Raw genomic sequence first — 15,421 nt, 5'->3', positions numbered from 1 at the left:
TTACACTTTTTTTATATTCTGCTTCACACTCTTTTTTGTACATCTTCTCAGCAAGTTCAATATGTATACCACCCTTTTTAAGCAGATGTTTTTTAACTTAGTCACGTACGACAGAAATGTCCAAATTAAACACTTTAAACTCCGCGAAAAGATGAAGTTTTTGTGACAGGCTTTAAAAATGTTTAATTTAATTTTATATTTTAATAGTTTGCTACATTTTTTGCATGCATTAAATAACGTAAAAACATCAGAATCAGATATCTATTTCTTTTTAAAGATGTGTCCATGTTTTAACTTTTGTTGCATGTTTAAGTTAAAATCAAGAAAGGTTTAAATCATTTAATTAATACTTTAAGTTAAGTTGGAAACGCTTAAATTTGTTGTAAATGTAATAGTTATTCTTGTAAAATGACCCTTCAAGGAGCTTGTTAGTTCTTGGTATAATTTTAATCCAAATTACACAAAGGCATAACAATTTCACCGCAAAACCCAAGTATTTTGGCCCACTTCACCCTAATAAGAGGGCTGTAAGTGAGCGCACTATTGCCTTAAGAGTTCATGAGTTTAAATGCTTTCGATAAAGTTAAGTAGCCATTCAACTAATCTTCTCTGTGTACCTTTTCAGCAATACTCACTGTACTGAGATAGACAAAAAAAAATATTGTTGCTGTAGTCATCGCAATTCTATTTAAATTTTTACGACTTATTTCTTCTCTTTTGTCTTGTCTTGTCATCACATTTGAGCTGAGCCTAAAAGCTTTTGCTTTTGCCTTACTTCCAATTTGAATTTTTTTTTCTGCTTCTGTGTTTGATAGTCTAGTTGTTGTTCTTTTTTGGTTTGTGGTTATCAACACGCTGGACCAGTTGGGGATTTTTTGTTTTTTGTTTGTTTGTTGTTGTCTGTTATGGTTTCTTTTGCATACACTTTTTTTGCCCTAATCGCTGTTCAATCTACTTTTGCTTTGTATACTGCTCATTTCTCACTCTCTGAACATCTTTAATAATTTATTTTGACGGTGTGTGTGTGAGCGTGTTTGTGTGGTACATACACATATGTGGGTGGATATAACGTCTATCAATTTCATTTATTTCTCCTACGCAGGTTAAAATTGTTAAACACATTCTACATACACATGTAGCTATCTATGCATCTGTGTGTGTTTGTATAACAGTCGTTCCAAATGGCTGTTCGATTGGCATGCATCGAACGATAAGTTCCTTGAACTTCGCCAGGAAGCATAAGCATCTCCTGTTTCCCATCATCAAAAGTTATTTGCATATAAATGTGTTGGCAAACAATTTTTTGTGTGCTTCTCTTGATTGTTGTTTTCCGGGGATTTTTTTTCTATCGATAATATCAATTATCGCTTTTGTGCGCTGACTTTGTTGTTTTAAAAAACACTCTTGCCAAAAATGTTCGTGGATTTTGGGATTAAGTTTGAAACAGAAAGAAGTACATAAATGGAACCAAAAAAACTCAGTAAAATGTATAAAGGAAATTATCATAATCGAACGATTATGTCAACAGGATTGCTGTAATCTTCAGAGTGCTTACGACTATCTTTTTTCTTGCCCAAACTTTTATTGGGCTTATTAGTATGACCCTCTTCTGCCTATATAGACTAAACTGTTATTGCTGCCTAAAGATAGAGTAAATGTAATTCTTATTAGGACATCAATTTTAAGTTTCCTTCTTCGAATCAGGGTGGCCGACTATGATAAAAACAGGGTATTAAGACCGGTGAAAAAAAAAACATAAAATTAATTTAACCCTTTGGCTTTTTTTCATGTTAATTTGTAGTATAAAGGCGGCCAGAGAGAAATTGAATTTAAGCTATACTCAGCCAACTTCAAAGTATATGATTAAGTCAATCACATGCACGAGCGAGTTTTTGTGCGAAAATAAAATAAAAAAACAACATTAGAACTAAGCCAAAAGGGCAAGCATTTATTCCCTTTACCAGCCTGTAGGGGTCCCAACGAAAAGGAAAAAAAATTAAACCAGAGAAAAACCCAGGATTTTAACCTTTTTTTCTTGCCCTTTATCTTTCTCTCTCTTTTTCCTGTTTTACGCTTTAAGCATTTTCTGTAAATTAATTTTCACAGACAGGAATATTACTTACACATTTTGCGCCCGCTGTTCACTGAGATAATTATGTGCACGTTTAACTTTTAATTGAAATGTTGTAACACGACTGCGGGTGGTGGGTGGTGCAGGTGGTGCTAGAGGGGTTTTGGATTGCGGGCATGCCATGGCAGAATATATATGAAACTTCTTCCTGTCCCCAATTTTTACCCCTCAATCGTAGTGTGTACTATTATATCGAGTTTGTTGGTGTTTAATTAAACGTGCAGCACAAAGCAAAATCTGCTGCTAGTTAGCCGAAACCTCAGATCCCCCCTAAAAGTTTGCTGCACTTGTTGGTGGATGTAAAAATATGGATTGCCTGCTTTTCGGCTGGCCAAATGAAAATATTATTTAAGGCGCTTAAAATTATAACGAAGCACACAAACTGACCGCATAGTGGTTAAAGAACGGATGGCAATGACGGGGGCTTCATAGCACTCACAAAATTCCCATAACTTTGCATATTAAGCCATATGCAAGCGAAAAACTACTTCAACAAAAAAGTGCAGGAAAAACCAAAAAGAAAAAAAAAACACAAAATTGGAAACTTTACTGCTGTGTTCCACTCATGATAGCCAAACCGCAAAAATAACAACCATCGTTGCACTTCAGGCTCATGGCAAGGGACTCATGGGTGGTGGGTGTTGTGTTGAGCCCTATAACAACAAGATCAGAGATTGCAGTTACCCCTAAACTTCTCTTCCCCCCTTTCTCCATCATTCTTGCATTCGCTTCACTGGTGTATTAATTTGCACCCAATGTGGAGTGACGAGGAACGAGCCTGTGAACATTTTCGTTTCTAGGGTAAAACCAAAACTAACGACCGCATTCGATGGTGTATGTGGATGGGAGTCTATACATAAGTGGGCGTGGCATTGGTTAAGACCATTGCAAAAGTGATTTGTGCGTTTTTTTGGGCGGGAGCTGGTTACAGCCACATAAAAGGAAACCAGGGATCATACACCTTCATCTCTAGGAGAGAAATAACTCTTCTTTGTATTTGAACTTAATAATTAATTTAGTATTTTTAGTTCGTTTAAGGTTTCACACATGGTTTCGTTTCTATCAAAAATTCAAATCCAAAATGAAACCATCTGCTTTTTAGTGAAATTTAAGTTTGACTTTGTTTATTAAAGACATACCTTTGCTTTCGGTGGAATTATATCACTTTTAGACACTCACACAAAAAGACGTGAAAAACAAAGTAGTTTTAAATGACTTACTTGCTTAAAAAATGTACCGTTCGTTAGGATACTGATGTAAAAAAATAAGGAAAACCATTTGAAAGGAAAACTTTAATGAATGGGAATATCAATTTCGCTGCGAGCAAAAATAAGGCTATCAATATGATTTTATGCATTGTTTTCTTTGGCATTTAAGTTGGGTTTTGCCATCCCTGGCCAGCAACATATGCAAATCACTCACTCAACCGCTGCATGGAGGCCAAAGTGGCACACACTTACAGTGAGAAAGGGAAACGAGAACCCAGAGGGAGAGATAGAGAGTGAGTGAGGGAAATGTATCCTGTATATGAAAGTCAGCTTACGTGGCGCATGATTTATTAAAAAGTGCTCGTAAAAATGCACAGCACACTGAGAGAAAAAGCAAAATACAAAACAAACCCAAAAAACCCAGCACAAGCTCTAGCAACAGGAAGAAGGGTCTGGCTCTTGGCCTGGGCCTGAGGACACTCCCGACTGTGTGTGTGTGTGTGTGTGTTTCTCTGTGTTTATGTAGTAAAAATGCATGAAAAATAACTATGGAAATAAGGAAAAGCAACAGCACTAAAAATAGATATGAAATTTTTAAAGCATCCTCGTGCCCTGCTGCTCCGTCACATTGTCGCCATCCTCGTCATCCTTTCGTAGTCAACTGAAAGAGGACAACAACGGCTAAATCATTATGATGAGGGGCAAGTGGAGAAGACGGAGCTACTGTGTGTGTGTGGCTCCCAATTTTCAAGCCCATCCATCAACTGTCAGAATTTGTTGGCTCATTTTTAAGCAATTTTCGCAACCGATAGGAGAGTATCTCGTGCATGGTAGACAACAGCATTATGATGGTATCCATGGCATAATGACGGCATTCAGCTCCCAGATAGATGACTATGACTCTATATACTTGCCTATTGATCGATTTTATTTGTTTCAAAGTGCAACAGCAGCCACTTTTCGAGGTTTTCCCCCCCTCGGCCCCGTTTTCTGCCCGACACAGTTTGCCTGCAGGACGTCATTATTAATTAGTTTCGAGAATGAGCTGCTTCAACAGCCACTGCCATTGCCACTGAAACAGCCACTGCCATTTCACATGTCCATGTCCATGGCACATTTGATCTGCCAGCTGGCGGCATAATATTCGGACAGGAAAAGGGTAGCAAATTGCCAGTTAAACCGAACCGAACTGGACATCATTTGCATAGCATTTTGTGAAATATGTCTTAAGCCTCATTTACACTACCAAAATGAATGGCAAGAGGGAATTTTCCATGACTTAGGGAAAAGTGTGATAAATGGGAATGAAGAAATTGTGTTAGAAGTGTGAAACTGAGAGGTCCTTTAAAAACTCCTCCGATTTCAAAATTATGAACCATTTCTGGGATAATGTTTGTATGTTTTCCGTCATCAACTAGAAATAGGCACGTACTTAGAGGAAGTTTTTGTTACCTTTTCATCTACCGCGCTCTATGGTCTCTCTTGGTGTCCTGTGTCCTAGGGCCATGCAAATTGAGTGCGCGTTTCGCATAACCAAAAATTACATTTTCATCAAGCTCCAACGGAGTGGACAGAGTGGCCAAGGCTAAAGGCACACGTGCCCTAAGTTTCCCTCGTTTTGGTGATTGCATTACAATCTACCTCACTCGTAATGCTGTTGGGATAATTATGTAATGTCTTGGCACTGGAAGAGATGGAAGGGCGAGGAACTCTGGTCCTTGAAATATGCTTAACATTTTACAAAAGTTTCTCGCTGTAGTTGAATTTGAGACAAAATGTGCTTACTTACCGCCTCGGCCTTAACTTGGCGGCAGATTTAATAAGCATGTAAATGTCCTTGGTCTCCTCCATATTTCTGGTACGTGTTCCGTCGAGGTTGTTCCGTCATTTTATAATTCAGACTCATTTCAAGAGGAAGAAACTCTAGTTGTTTAGGAGACCCATGCCATCAGCGAGAGCAGAAGAGCGAGCAGCCCGGCCATTTTCTTTTAATTTTCATACAGTTTAATAGTTTTACCCGCGGATTTGACTGCTTAATACGCAGAGTTGCACTTTACTTTTATTGCGCTTTGGGTCTGGACCAAGCGGAGAATGGAAAAAGTGTAAAGTTTTTTGTTTCTCCTATTTTGTTTGTTTTTTGTTGCACGAGCACATGAAAATCTCTGCTGCGTTTTATGCCACAACAGAGGTGAGTAAGTCGAGGGGGCTCATCTGGCCCATCTGCCACCCCCCTGTGCATTGCCCAGATAGACAGTCGGAGAGACAGGAGGGCCCTATGCCTGGATTCTACGTTAAGCACTCGCTAACGGTCCACTGAACTGGTAATCAAAGCAAAATCAGCAAAGCAACGAACAACTTTTTATGCTAATTTTTACTTTTACATTTCAACTAACATTTTTGCTGTGTATGTGGGTGTCAGTGGGGTGTCTGTGGATGTGAGTGGGAAGGTGTGTGGGCATGCTACATTAAACATTTAAATATGCTTTTAAGTAGCGTTTGGTTTAAGGTTTACTAAGCGGGTTAAGAGAGCGAGAGATACTCCTCACTTTTATCCATCCATTCATCCGCCTGCAACCACTCGAGCAATAAGCCAAACTGCGTCTTAAAAAACCAAGAAATAAGTGTCCTGACTGCATCCTCTACATACGTCCTACTTATACATATATGGAGATATCTCCCAAGTATTCCTTGAACTATTAACTTTGAGAAAGATTGCGACTTTTGGCGCTTGACTCAAATATGCAAATATCAAAAGCGTAGCAAGGAAAACCCTCAAGATGTCCCGCTGAGCCGCCACTTTACCACTCAAGCTAGGATCCATGTGAGTGCGTGTAGGAGGGTTGAAGGAGGAGGAGAGGCATAAGAGCAGGCGTGTCTGGTAGGACTTGTCAAAATCAACTTGGCATTATGTCAAGCAGCGTGTTTTCCTTCTTCCTTCCGACTGAAGAAAATGTCTCTTTTACTTTTCCATACATTATTTTGTTGCTGTGTATGAGTTACTTAGAGGATAGCAAATGATAGACAAGGATCTCCAGAATCGTTCACAAAATATGACATAGGTCAAAAAGGTCTTATAATCAGGAGTGGTTGGAAGGGTATTATCACTGTCGGTGCCTGTTTAAGTTTTAAGTATTTCTTTTAGTTTTATCAACATTTGCAATGGTTATTCATTTCCTTGAGAGGCCCCTTACTGCGAGAAGTGAGAAAGAATCCCTTGGTCGTCGACAGTTGATGTCGCTACCCATTTCCATTCCCGTTCCACATCTGTCCGATTTCTATACTCCGTCCACATCCGCTCCCTGACTACTGCGATATTCCTGGGCATATTTTTCTTTGGCTGCGGTTGCCTCCTGCCGCTTTATGTGACTGTTTTATTTGATGTTAATGCCTAGAGTGAGGGGTCGAGGTGTCGGTGGTGTCGGAGGTGGTACTGGAAGGCGCCTTGCTGGCAGCCGCAGGTTAGCACATTATTTACATGCCATGACTTGGGATTTTAAACCGAACCCTCTTTGGGTTTCGCCTGTTTAATTTGCGGTCGACTTGCTCAAGGTTTAAGCTCTCCTTTCGTCCCTCTCCCTTTTGGTTTTCTTCTGAAGTTGATGAATTCCTTTGGCCGCCAAATGGCCATTCATTTTTCAGCTTAATATGTGTCACACACACACGCACAAGAGAGAAGCCTCTTTGTAACCATTATAAATGCCTTAAGATTTATTTAGATATCTTAATAGGCTCAAAATGTGTCCCTGTACGGCACGAGTTATGCGAGGCAGTTACTTTTGATGCTGCCATCTCGCGCGTCTGCAAACAAAGTTTGGATTTGTTGAGTGGAAAATTGAATTGATTCACATGAATCATCTTTTTTTAGAGCGACAGTGACTAGGTAAACCCGCTTATGAAATCAAGAAATCATTTCAAAGCAATGAAGAGGCTTACCAATCCCATCCTAATAGGCTGTCTGATTCTTTATAGCATACTTTTTTGGGCAAACCTCCTTAAAGTTTTTAAGATTGCGCATCGATGGAATGAATAAGTAATCGTATGTGTATTAACTCACTTTTTAATTCATTTAAGCTCCACTCCGTGTATATATTATGTGGGAGCATGAGCTGATGCCGAAAGGTAAAAAGTTATCCCATATTATTTGCTCTGTGCCGAGTGAGTCGACGCACAACTCAGCTTATTTATTTTATTCGTTTCGGTTTTTTCGGTTTGTATGAATTTATTTTATTTATTCATAGCGCTGCTGCTTTTTATTTCATCTCAGTTTATTTACGCAAAAAAGCGAAACTTATATTTTTGTATTTCTGCCTTTTACTTCCATTTCCGGTGGGAGGAAACGGGGAAAAAGAGCGACAAAAAACAAATGCAACTATAACAATAAAATCCTTTTACACACTGACACACACACATGCATGAAGTTCTTCTCCCAATTTTTTCTCTTTCTCTCTCGTTCTCTCCAGCAAGCTTTTCACTTTTGCTATTTGTTCTGTCACTTCCGGCGAAAAAAAAGAAAAAACGCCGCTCGCATGTTTCCTTCATTCACTCACTCTCTGTTTGTGCTCCAAATGTTTCGCATATTTGCCTACCCTGTTGTCCGTCTTTGTTTTCCTCTTTCTCCGCCTCTTGACCATGTTTTCGCAGTGTTTTTACAGGCTGGAAGCGTTTATTAAATGTCACACTGTGAATTTGCCAGCGGCCAGCAGAAGTTCCTCATCTATCTGCTGATCCATTTCGTTTTTAATGTTTTCAGGGACGTTTCCAAGCCATGACACAATTTCTTAAACTGACATCTTCTTGTTGTTTCTTGCCTTAAAATATGGGCACACATTCGAGAGTCTCCGAGAGTTTCAATTGTTTTGGTTTTATTTGAAGGCAAACCGAATCAAAAATTCCATAAGACATAAAGATATTCCCTTGCTACATTGTGTCTTCGGTTGATTTATTTTGCTTTTTCCTTTGGCCATAAATTTTATAATGTCATTATTTTAAGAGCACACAACCTAAGAGAGGGTCTTATAAATATGGTCAGACGTTTGCGACGTTCAGATGGGTTATTGTATAAATGATGTATTGAAGGGTATTCAGTAGTTTCTGAATTTTTACTTGATTGTTTTACTGAAATTTAATCATTTATATGTATATACAATTTATTTGCATTCAATTTATATTTCATTAAACAGCAAATTAAAATGTAGTGCTCCATTTTGTTGCTTTTTATTTATTTTTAATTATTTTGTAAAGTCCTTTATCTGCAGCAGCTGCTACTGCTCTAGCTTTTGTTTGTCCACTTGCATAAACAAACCTAAAAAATAGAAATTAAAAGAAGTAATTAAATTGCAATGGAAATAAAATGCAATTCACCAATTAAATGCACAAAATTTATGCCACAAGATGAATAGAAGAAAGCAGAGAAACGAGTCCTGAGACTTGGTAGACAAAGTATTCAATTACCACAAAATAGAGATGGAGATAGAGACAAACGGGCACAGAGACAGAGAAAGAGGGATAGAGATGGAGAATGGGACTCAAACGAAGAGAGAAATACAGGGAAAGCGAGCAAATTGTAGTAGTAAATAAAATGTGGCCTCGAGTGTTTTTGCCAAGCTGTTGAAAGTAACCAAAAAGGCAGCTGTGGACCGACAAGACGACCTTTCAACTCGGCAAAAACGAATATACAGTTTACTTAGGTGCCACAGCAATTGTTGTTATTGCTGAGTGGCCATTAAGGGGACACACTTTGTTGTATTATTGTCGGACCAACACTTTAGTATCAATTAGTTAAATTAAATGGTCGTACATCAACTCACCTCGATTATCTTTATTTCATTTGTTTCAGAGCTCTGCAGAACCTGTCTACTCTCCCACCATGGCTGGCGGTCTCTTTTCTATTGACCGGGACTTCTTCGAACGGCTCGGCACATACGATTCTGGCTTCGATATCTGGGGTGGTGAAAATCTAGAGTTGTCCTTCAAGACATGGATGTGTGGCGGTACTTTGGAGATTGTACCCTGTTCCCATGTGGGTCATATATTCCGCAAACGGTCGCCATATAAGGTAAGAACTATTTTGGATTATAATTATTCACCCGTGACGGCAAAATGAGCAAATTGTTTGGCCACTTTCGACCGAAATTGCTTAAACACAATGTGAGCCAAAGGCAAAACCAATATTTATACACTTGCCTCCTCATTAACGCCCACCACCAACTGGGTGAATAGAGAGAAACGTGTGGGTCATGTTGGTTGGGGGGTCAGGGGAACAGTTTAAAACTCTTACACAATGTCACGTGTTGGATTTTATGTGTGCGTGTGTGAGCCTGTGTGTGGGCTGCCTCAGGACCAGCAGCTTCTACCAGTTGAGATTCGTGTTTGGTCAACTGTGGGCCAATGTGGTTCTCCCCAAACCACCACCAACCATGCACCGACCATTCTATATTCAACAACCAATGCCGCTTTCTGTGTACATGTCGCACATGCCAGCCACAGAGCAACACAGAAGGGAAAAGACGAGACAGCTACATAGAACATGAACATGCATTGTGGCCGCCTCGTCCCTCAATCCTTTGCTTCCGTCTACTTCTCCATTTTACATCTCTGTAGCACCCACTCTGCCCACTTTCTCTCATTTTCTATCTATCTCTCGTATATGTATGTGCCCCTGAATGGGCTGCTTCAATTATCAACGGTTTACGCTTGACAAAAAGTTTGGCAACTGTTTTGGTTGTCAATGCCGTAACAGCTTCCCTCAATGCTCTAAGCTGTGGTCACAGAATCATAAAGAGATTTAAGGCCTGATGAACTATAGACATAAGAGGTGCTGTCTATGTTGGTGTCTATATGTATGTATGTGTGTGTGCATTGGGAGATCATTTGCAACAGTTTGAAATGATCATTTTATATTGAAAAATCATGTACCGATTGTAGATGAGCTAGAGATTGCTCTGTCTAAAAGCAAGTCAAACATGCAGGACCATTGAGATGGCTAAAAAAATATGGCTCTCGTATTCCAAAAGAAGTTAATAGTTTTCAAAAGAAGGAATTTTCAACCAATTGAATATTTTAGGAACCAAAATTCCGTCCGAAATATATTAGAAATGCTCTTAATAAAATTTTCTTTATATAAACTAAACAAAGCTATTTGCCAAATGTATGTCATCTAAATTCAGGATATTTCAGTTCCTTGTTGTTGGGTAAACTTGCATGTTAGGCACATTCCCAAGCTCGAATACGAATACACAAGACAAACACACTCTAAACGCACATTGGCACACAACAGATGGACACAAGGACACTAGGAATGAGGTTTTGGGGGCCACAAAAAGACAGATAGACCAACAAAAGGCTCCAGCAGGAGTCCTTCTGCTGAAGCTACTCATTCAGGTAATTAGCCCGGGTGCCTGGGCTAGGTGGGTGCTGGCTTCCATTGTGTATGGCCGATTCTGTTTGTTCACCAAATATTTTCCTCCACCAACACCACCAGCAAACTCAAACCTCCCGAAATGCACATCTTTCTTAACTACGTGTCGGCCTTTTGCTCTTTATCCTTACAGTGGCGTTCTGGTGTGAATGTACTGAGAAAGAATTCCGTGCGTTTGGCTGAGGTCTGGATGGATGATTATGCTCAGTACTATTATCATCGCATTGGCAATGACAAAGGCGATTGGGGTGATGTCTCTGATCGCAAGAAGTTGAGGTAAGCAAGCAATATGAGTTCCTGTTTAGGGAAATGGATGCATTTTTTTCTTTTTAGGGAGGATCTACAATGCAAAAGTTTCAAATGGTATTTGGATAACATTTATCCTGAACTTTTCATACCCGGCGATGCTGTGGCTCATGGCGAGGTAAGCTGGTCAGGTGTACTTTGTCTATATACCCTTGGGGTTATCCATTCCTTTTGGGCCCCTCAACCCAATCCAAAGAAAAGACAACTCAAAACACTAACCCATTTAATGATTCTCTCTGGTAAACACCCGAAATTCACAATTTACAGATTAGAAACTTAGGTTATGGCGGTCGCACCTGCATGGACGCACCTGCTGGAAAGAAGCACTTGAAGAAGTCTGTGGGCACTTATCCTTGTCATCGTCAGGGTGGCAATCAGGTTTGTTATCAGCAGCCCTGCGACCGCCACAAACTCCGTCGAAAAGAAACCACCATTTAGAAAACCGTTAAGAATACTTTCTTTTGTTTTTTAACTTGATTTTGAATTTTGTTTCCTGATTTCTAATATTTTTCCCCCTTTCCTACTACTAAACCAAGAAGATCTTCAACTAAACGGTAAAGCCGGTTAACCTACTGAAATAACCTTAGTTAAAATAACAGCAGCCGCTTTCTTCTTCTACTTCTGCCACTTTACAAAAAAAACAAAAAAAAACATTAAAACACCCACACACAATTTCAATCTGATTTGAATTTGATTTGTCAACCGTCTACATGAACTTCAAATTACAGATTGCCAATCCGCACTCAAACATGTGTCTCGATGCGCAAACTAAGGGCGATACCGAGATGGCAATGAGTCTCTATGAGTGTCATGGCCAAGGAGGAAATCAGGTATCCCAATTCAAAGACAACTACAATCAATCATCGGCTATGGCAAAAACAAAAAATATTAAAAGCAAAATGCGGAACTGGAAATGTTGTCATACATATATTTCCCTATCTCCCTATATAGTTCGGCCAGCTTTATTATTGAACAATTGTTTATTTCTTTGATTTTTTTCTGTTTGGTTTTGGTTTATATTGAGTGCTTTTATTAAGCTTTATCATCTTATCTTTGCTTTAATTCAATTTGATTTCTAACTATCTGTCTTGCTTGCTTTTTATTAACTTCTTTCATCAAATTGACACTTTACCCTATACACAATAAGCCAAATACACTTAAAAAAAAACGAAAGCTCCTTCTAAAATCCATTTATGTCTTCCATACTATCCAACTTAAATTTGAGTACGATTTACCCATTAATTTCTTAAATAATTCCATTTTTACTGATTGATTAACAATTTTCAAGTTTCTTTGAGTTTCAACTTTCTTATCTTACCATTTTATTAGTTGGTTTTTGTTGGTAAGATCTTGAATTAAATATCCAAATTAAAAAACCCTTTGCCATAAAGTAATTAGTTAATTCAATTAAATTTTTGAAAGTTCTACGGTTTTGAGCACTAATTTTTGACGGAGTTTGTGGCTAAAACAAAATATAATGTAGTCATTAAATGTGTTCGATTTGCCCTGAATTAACACATATCAAAAGTTAACTTGTTGCTAAAATGTAAGTTTTTGGAACACATAAGGCCATGGGAAAACGTGGCCAACAAATTGAGTGCTTATTGCATTGACAATTTTACAGTTTTACACAGGGTTTCATTTTGAGAGGCATACATAGTCATTGATTTTTAAGATCTAATTGTAAGATTAATGCTGTTTGTGCTCCAAAGGGAAGCACTAAAAATCATGACGATGCATTCCTCCTAAAAGAACACCCTGTTGCATACAGACACACAAATGCTTGATTTTTCATTGGCCATTCAGAGATTTACGCCTTGTCGCCGAAATATTAATTAAATTGCCATCATAAATAAAATATCAAGCAAACGATAAATCATTTGGTTCATTCTGTTGCTGCTGTTGTTGTTGTTGTTGTTGATGATGCAGTTTAATTTTCCAGATACTTTTAAAACAAATCTGGAAACATTTGTTAAACCAAATGCATCAACAACAATAACTAACAACAACAACAACTCAAACGAAATATCACAATTTTTGTGCTGGAAACATTTAATAACAAGCATTCCGACAACTAAGCAACAACAACAACAAACCCCATACAAATGAACTGCAACACACAAAAGGACTCTTTACACGGCTCACACATACAGAGACAAAAACACACTCACACACACATAGATACACAGACAGACAGGATATATTGTGTATTTCACATTAAATGTGAAAGTGTTGACCTCGTTCTGCTCCTACAGAAATCGCCAAGCACAGACAACACCGTGCCCCAATCTAGTGTTCCCTCCCTCTCCCCTCCGACACCACTCGACCCATCCTGCCATTCCAACCTCTTTTACCAACTAGAAACGCGTTGTGGAAACAAAAAAGGATTCCGCCAAATGTTGTTTGCACTCGGAAATGCGGCTGGGATAAAATAATCAACATTTGAGCATAGCGAGACGAATGAAGGGAGTTTAAAGGAGGGGACGATACAAACGTTTGGCCGTTTTTATGTTGCCACACAAAGTAAAGGGAAGGGTGTAGGGGGCGTGGCGTTCTGCTCGCTTTTTTGCACGCAAATTTTAATTTCGCACATCGTAAAATTTGCATGTGAGTCATAGGAGGGAAAAGGAAAGCATCAGCATTCGCGCTGCTTGTGTCAAAAGAATCGAAAGGATGCTGGGATCAGGGCTGAAGGATGGTGGCGGTGTGTGGAGCTCAACCAGTGGACAAGCTACATATAATAAACGAATTTTTTTACCACATAAGAACACGCTCTGAAAAACACGGAGAAAAAGAAATGGGATGAATTCGCCCTCACCGGAGTTTAAATGCCATTACGAAGAAGAAACTTAACAAATCGTATATCAATATCCAATACGTTTTCAACATTTAAAATAGCTCCATATCTCGGCAGGAATAGTGAATCGTCTTTCGATCCGAGAAGTCCATGTGAACCCAGATATAAGCCAAGCTTATGAGAAAATTATGATACCCTTCTTTCAAAAATGAAGCAAAATTTTGTTATTGTGCACAACCAGCAGTAAAATTTGTTCAGAGCTCAAAAACACACCAACAAAATGAAAAAAATTTTTATAAAAGGAAAACTACTTTCGCATGTGAAAGATAAAAAACTAAGAGATAAAAGTGGGAAAAAAATTCATTAGAAAAAAAAAAAACAAAACATAATTAAAAATGCATCACGTTCAGAAAGGTCTGAGGAAAAAGGAGGGGGGCAAATGCAGAAACAAATAGAGGGGAAAAATACAGAAAGAAGATGACATAAAAAAAAACGGAAAAAAGAGTAAAAGGAGGAAACAATCAGCAGGGGTACATATATAATTTAGTACAGTGTAAATTAATGCAGAATGAAATGGAAGGGGACAATGAGATAGTGAGTGACTGAGTGGAAGCCGTGTCCTTCAACTGTGAATTGTCTCATAGGGTTCTTCGTGAAGAGGGAAATGTCTAAAACTATGGTCCACGACCCACACATTAGTATGAATCTAAATGGTTTACCACTTTCTAATAAAATTATTATTTTTCGTTAGTTGAACTTTACATTTTGAAGCTGTATTAATGCCTTTATCATTCAGACTTAATGGGGTTTCGCCTTTGATTTGATTCTCTTTGGCCACTTCCTTTAAGATCCTTTTAACAAATGGCAACAATGGAATAATGAATGTGCTAGCAGCACTGGCAACAAAATGTTGCACAATTGCCATGCTCTGGCATCGTCGGCAGTAGAATCATTGTTATTATAAACAAAATAAGAATGGGTCAAGGCAGGCAGCGGAAAACGGAAATGGAGACACAACAAAATGGCCGCTCGGTCAGGCTCTGTTGCAGAGCAGAGACAGAACAGGAGCAGAGAGCAGGAGAGTCTGGCCAGATGGCAATGGCCAACGTGGCTTAAATTATAAATAATCATGACGGGATGACGCGCAGACATAACCCAGACCGAGGCACAAACACAAGTGAATACACACACAAAGATACACACACATACAGCCAGTCTGCCACCCACATGGACACACACACACACACACACACACACAAATACCGACAGCAAAGCAGCTTTGGCATTTCATTTAATATTACATTATTATGTAATTCGTTATGCGATTTTGTAGCCTGGCAGAAACTTGGCAACTTTTGAGTATTGGGCAAGCGAGCGAGAATTTGACACATGCCATAACAATTTGTATTCATATCCAATTTCATTTTCCTCATCCTCTACAGTACTGGATGCTGAGCAAAGCTGGGGAAATTCGTCGTGACGACTCCTGTTTGGACTATGCCGGTAAGGAAGTGACACTTTACGCTTGTCATGGCAGCAAGGGCAATCAGGTAAGATGATTT

The 15,421-nt window shown here is 38.9% G+C and overlaps 1 protein-coding gene across 4 annotated transcripts in view; it reads left to right on the top strand.

The window, feature by feature from the left end:
- LOC137577601 (putative polypeptide N-acetylgalactosaminyltransferase 9) overlaps positions 1 to 15,421 on the top strand; it is a 61,464-nt gene that overhangs the window by 44,177 nt on the left and 1,866 nt on the right. For 3 of the 4 annotated variants that reach the window (XM_068291113.1, XM_068291112.1, XM_068291111.1), the window contains 5 exons: positions 9,176 to 9,394; positions 10,890 to 11,032; positions 11,090 to 11,180; positions 11,330 to 11,440; positions 15,302 to 15,409. In XM_068291113.1, the coding sequence (XP_068147214.1) occupies positions 9,176 to 9,394; positions 10,890 to 11,032; positions 11,090 to 11,180; positions 11,330 to 11,440; positions 15,302 to 15,409 (672 nt within the window). Of the gene's footprint in view, positions 1 to 9,175; positions 9,395 to 10,889; positions 11,033 to 11,089; positions 11,181 to 11,329; positions 11,441 to 11,790; positions 11,893 to 15,301; positions 15,410 to 15,421 lie in introns of all 4 variants that reach the window. The other variant, XM_068291115.1, reaches the window with a different exon arrangement.

Source organism: Drosophila tropicalis, unplaced genomic scaffold (assembly GCF_018151085.1).
Source record: "Drosophila tropicalis isolate 14030-0801.00 unplaced genomic scaffold, ASM1815108v1 contig_593, whole genome shotgun sequence".
Taxonomy (NCBI): Eukaryota; Metazoa; Arthropoda; class Insecta; order Diptera; family Drosophilidae; genus Drosophila; species Drosophila tropicalis.
The sequence above is the reverse complement of the archived record's forward strand: the minus strand, read 5'-3'. Positions and strand labels throughout refer to the sequence as shown.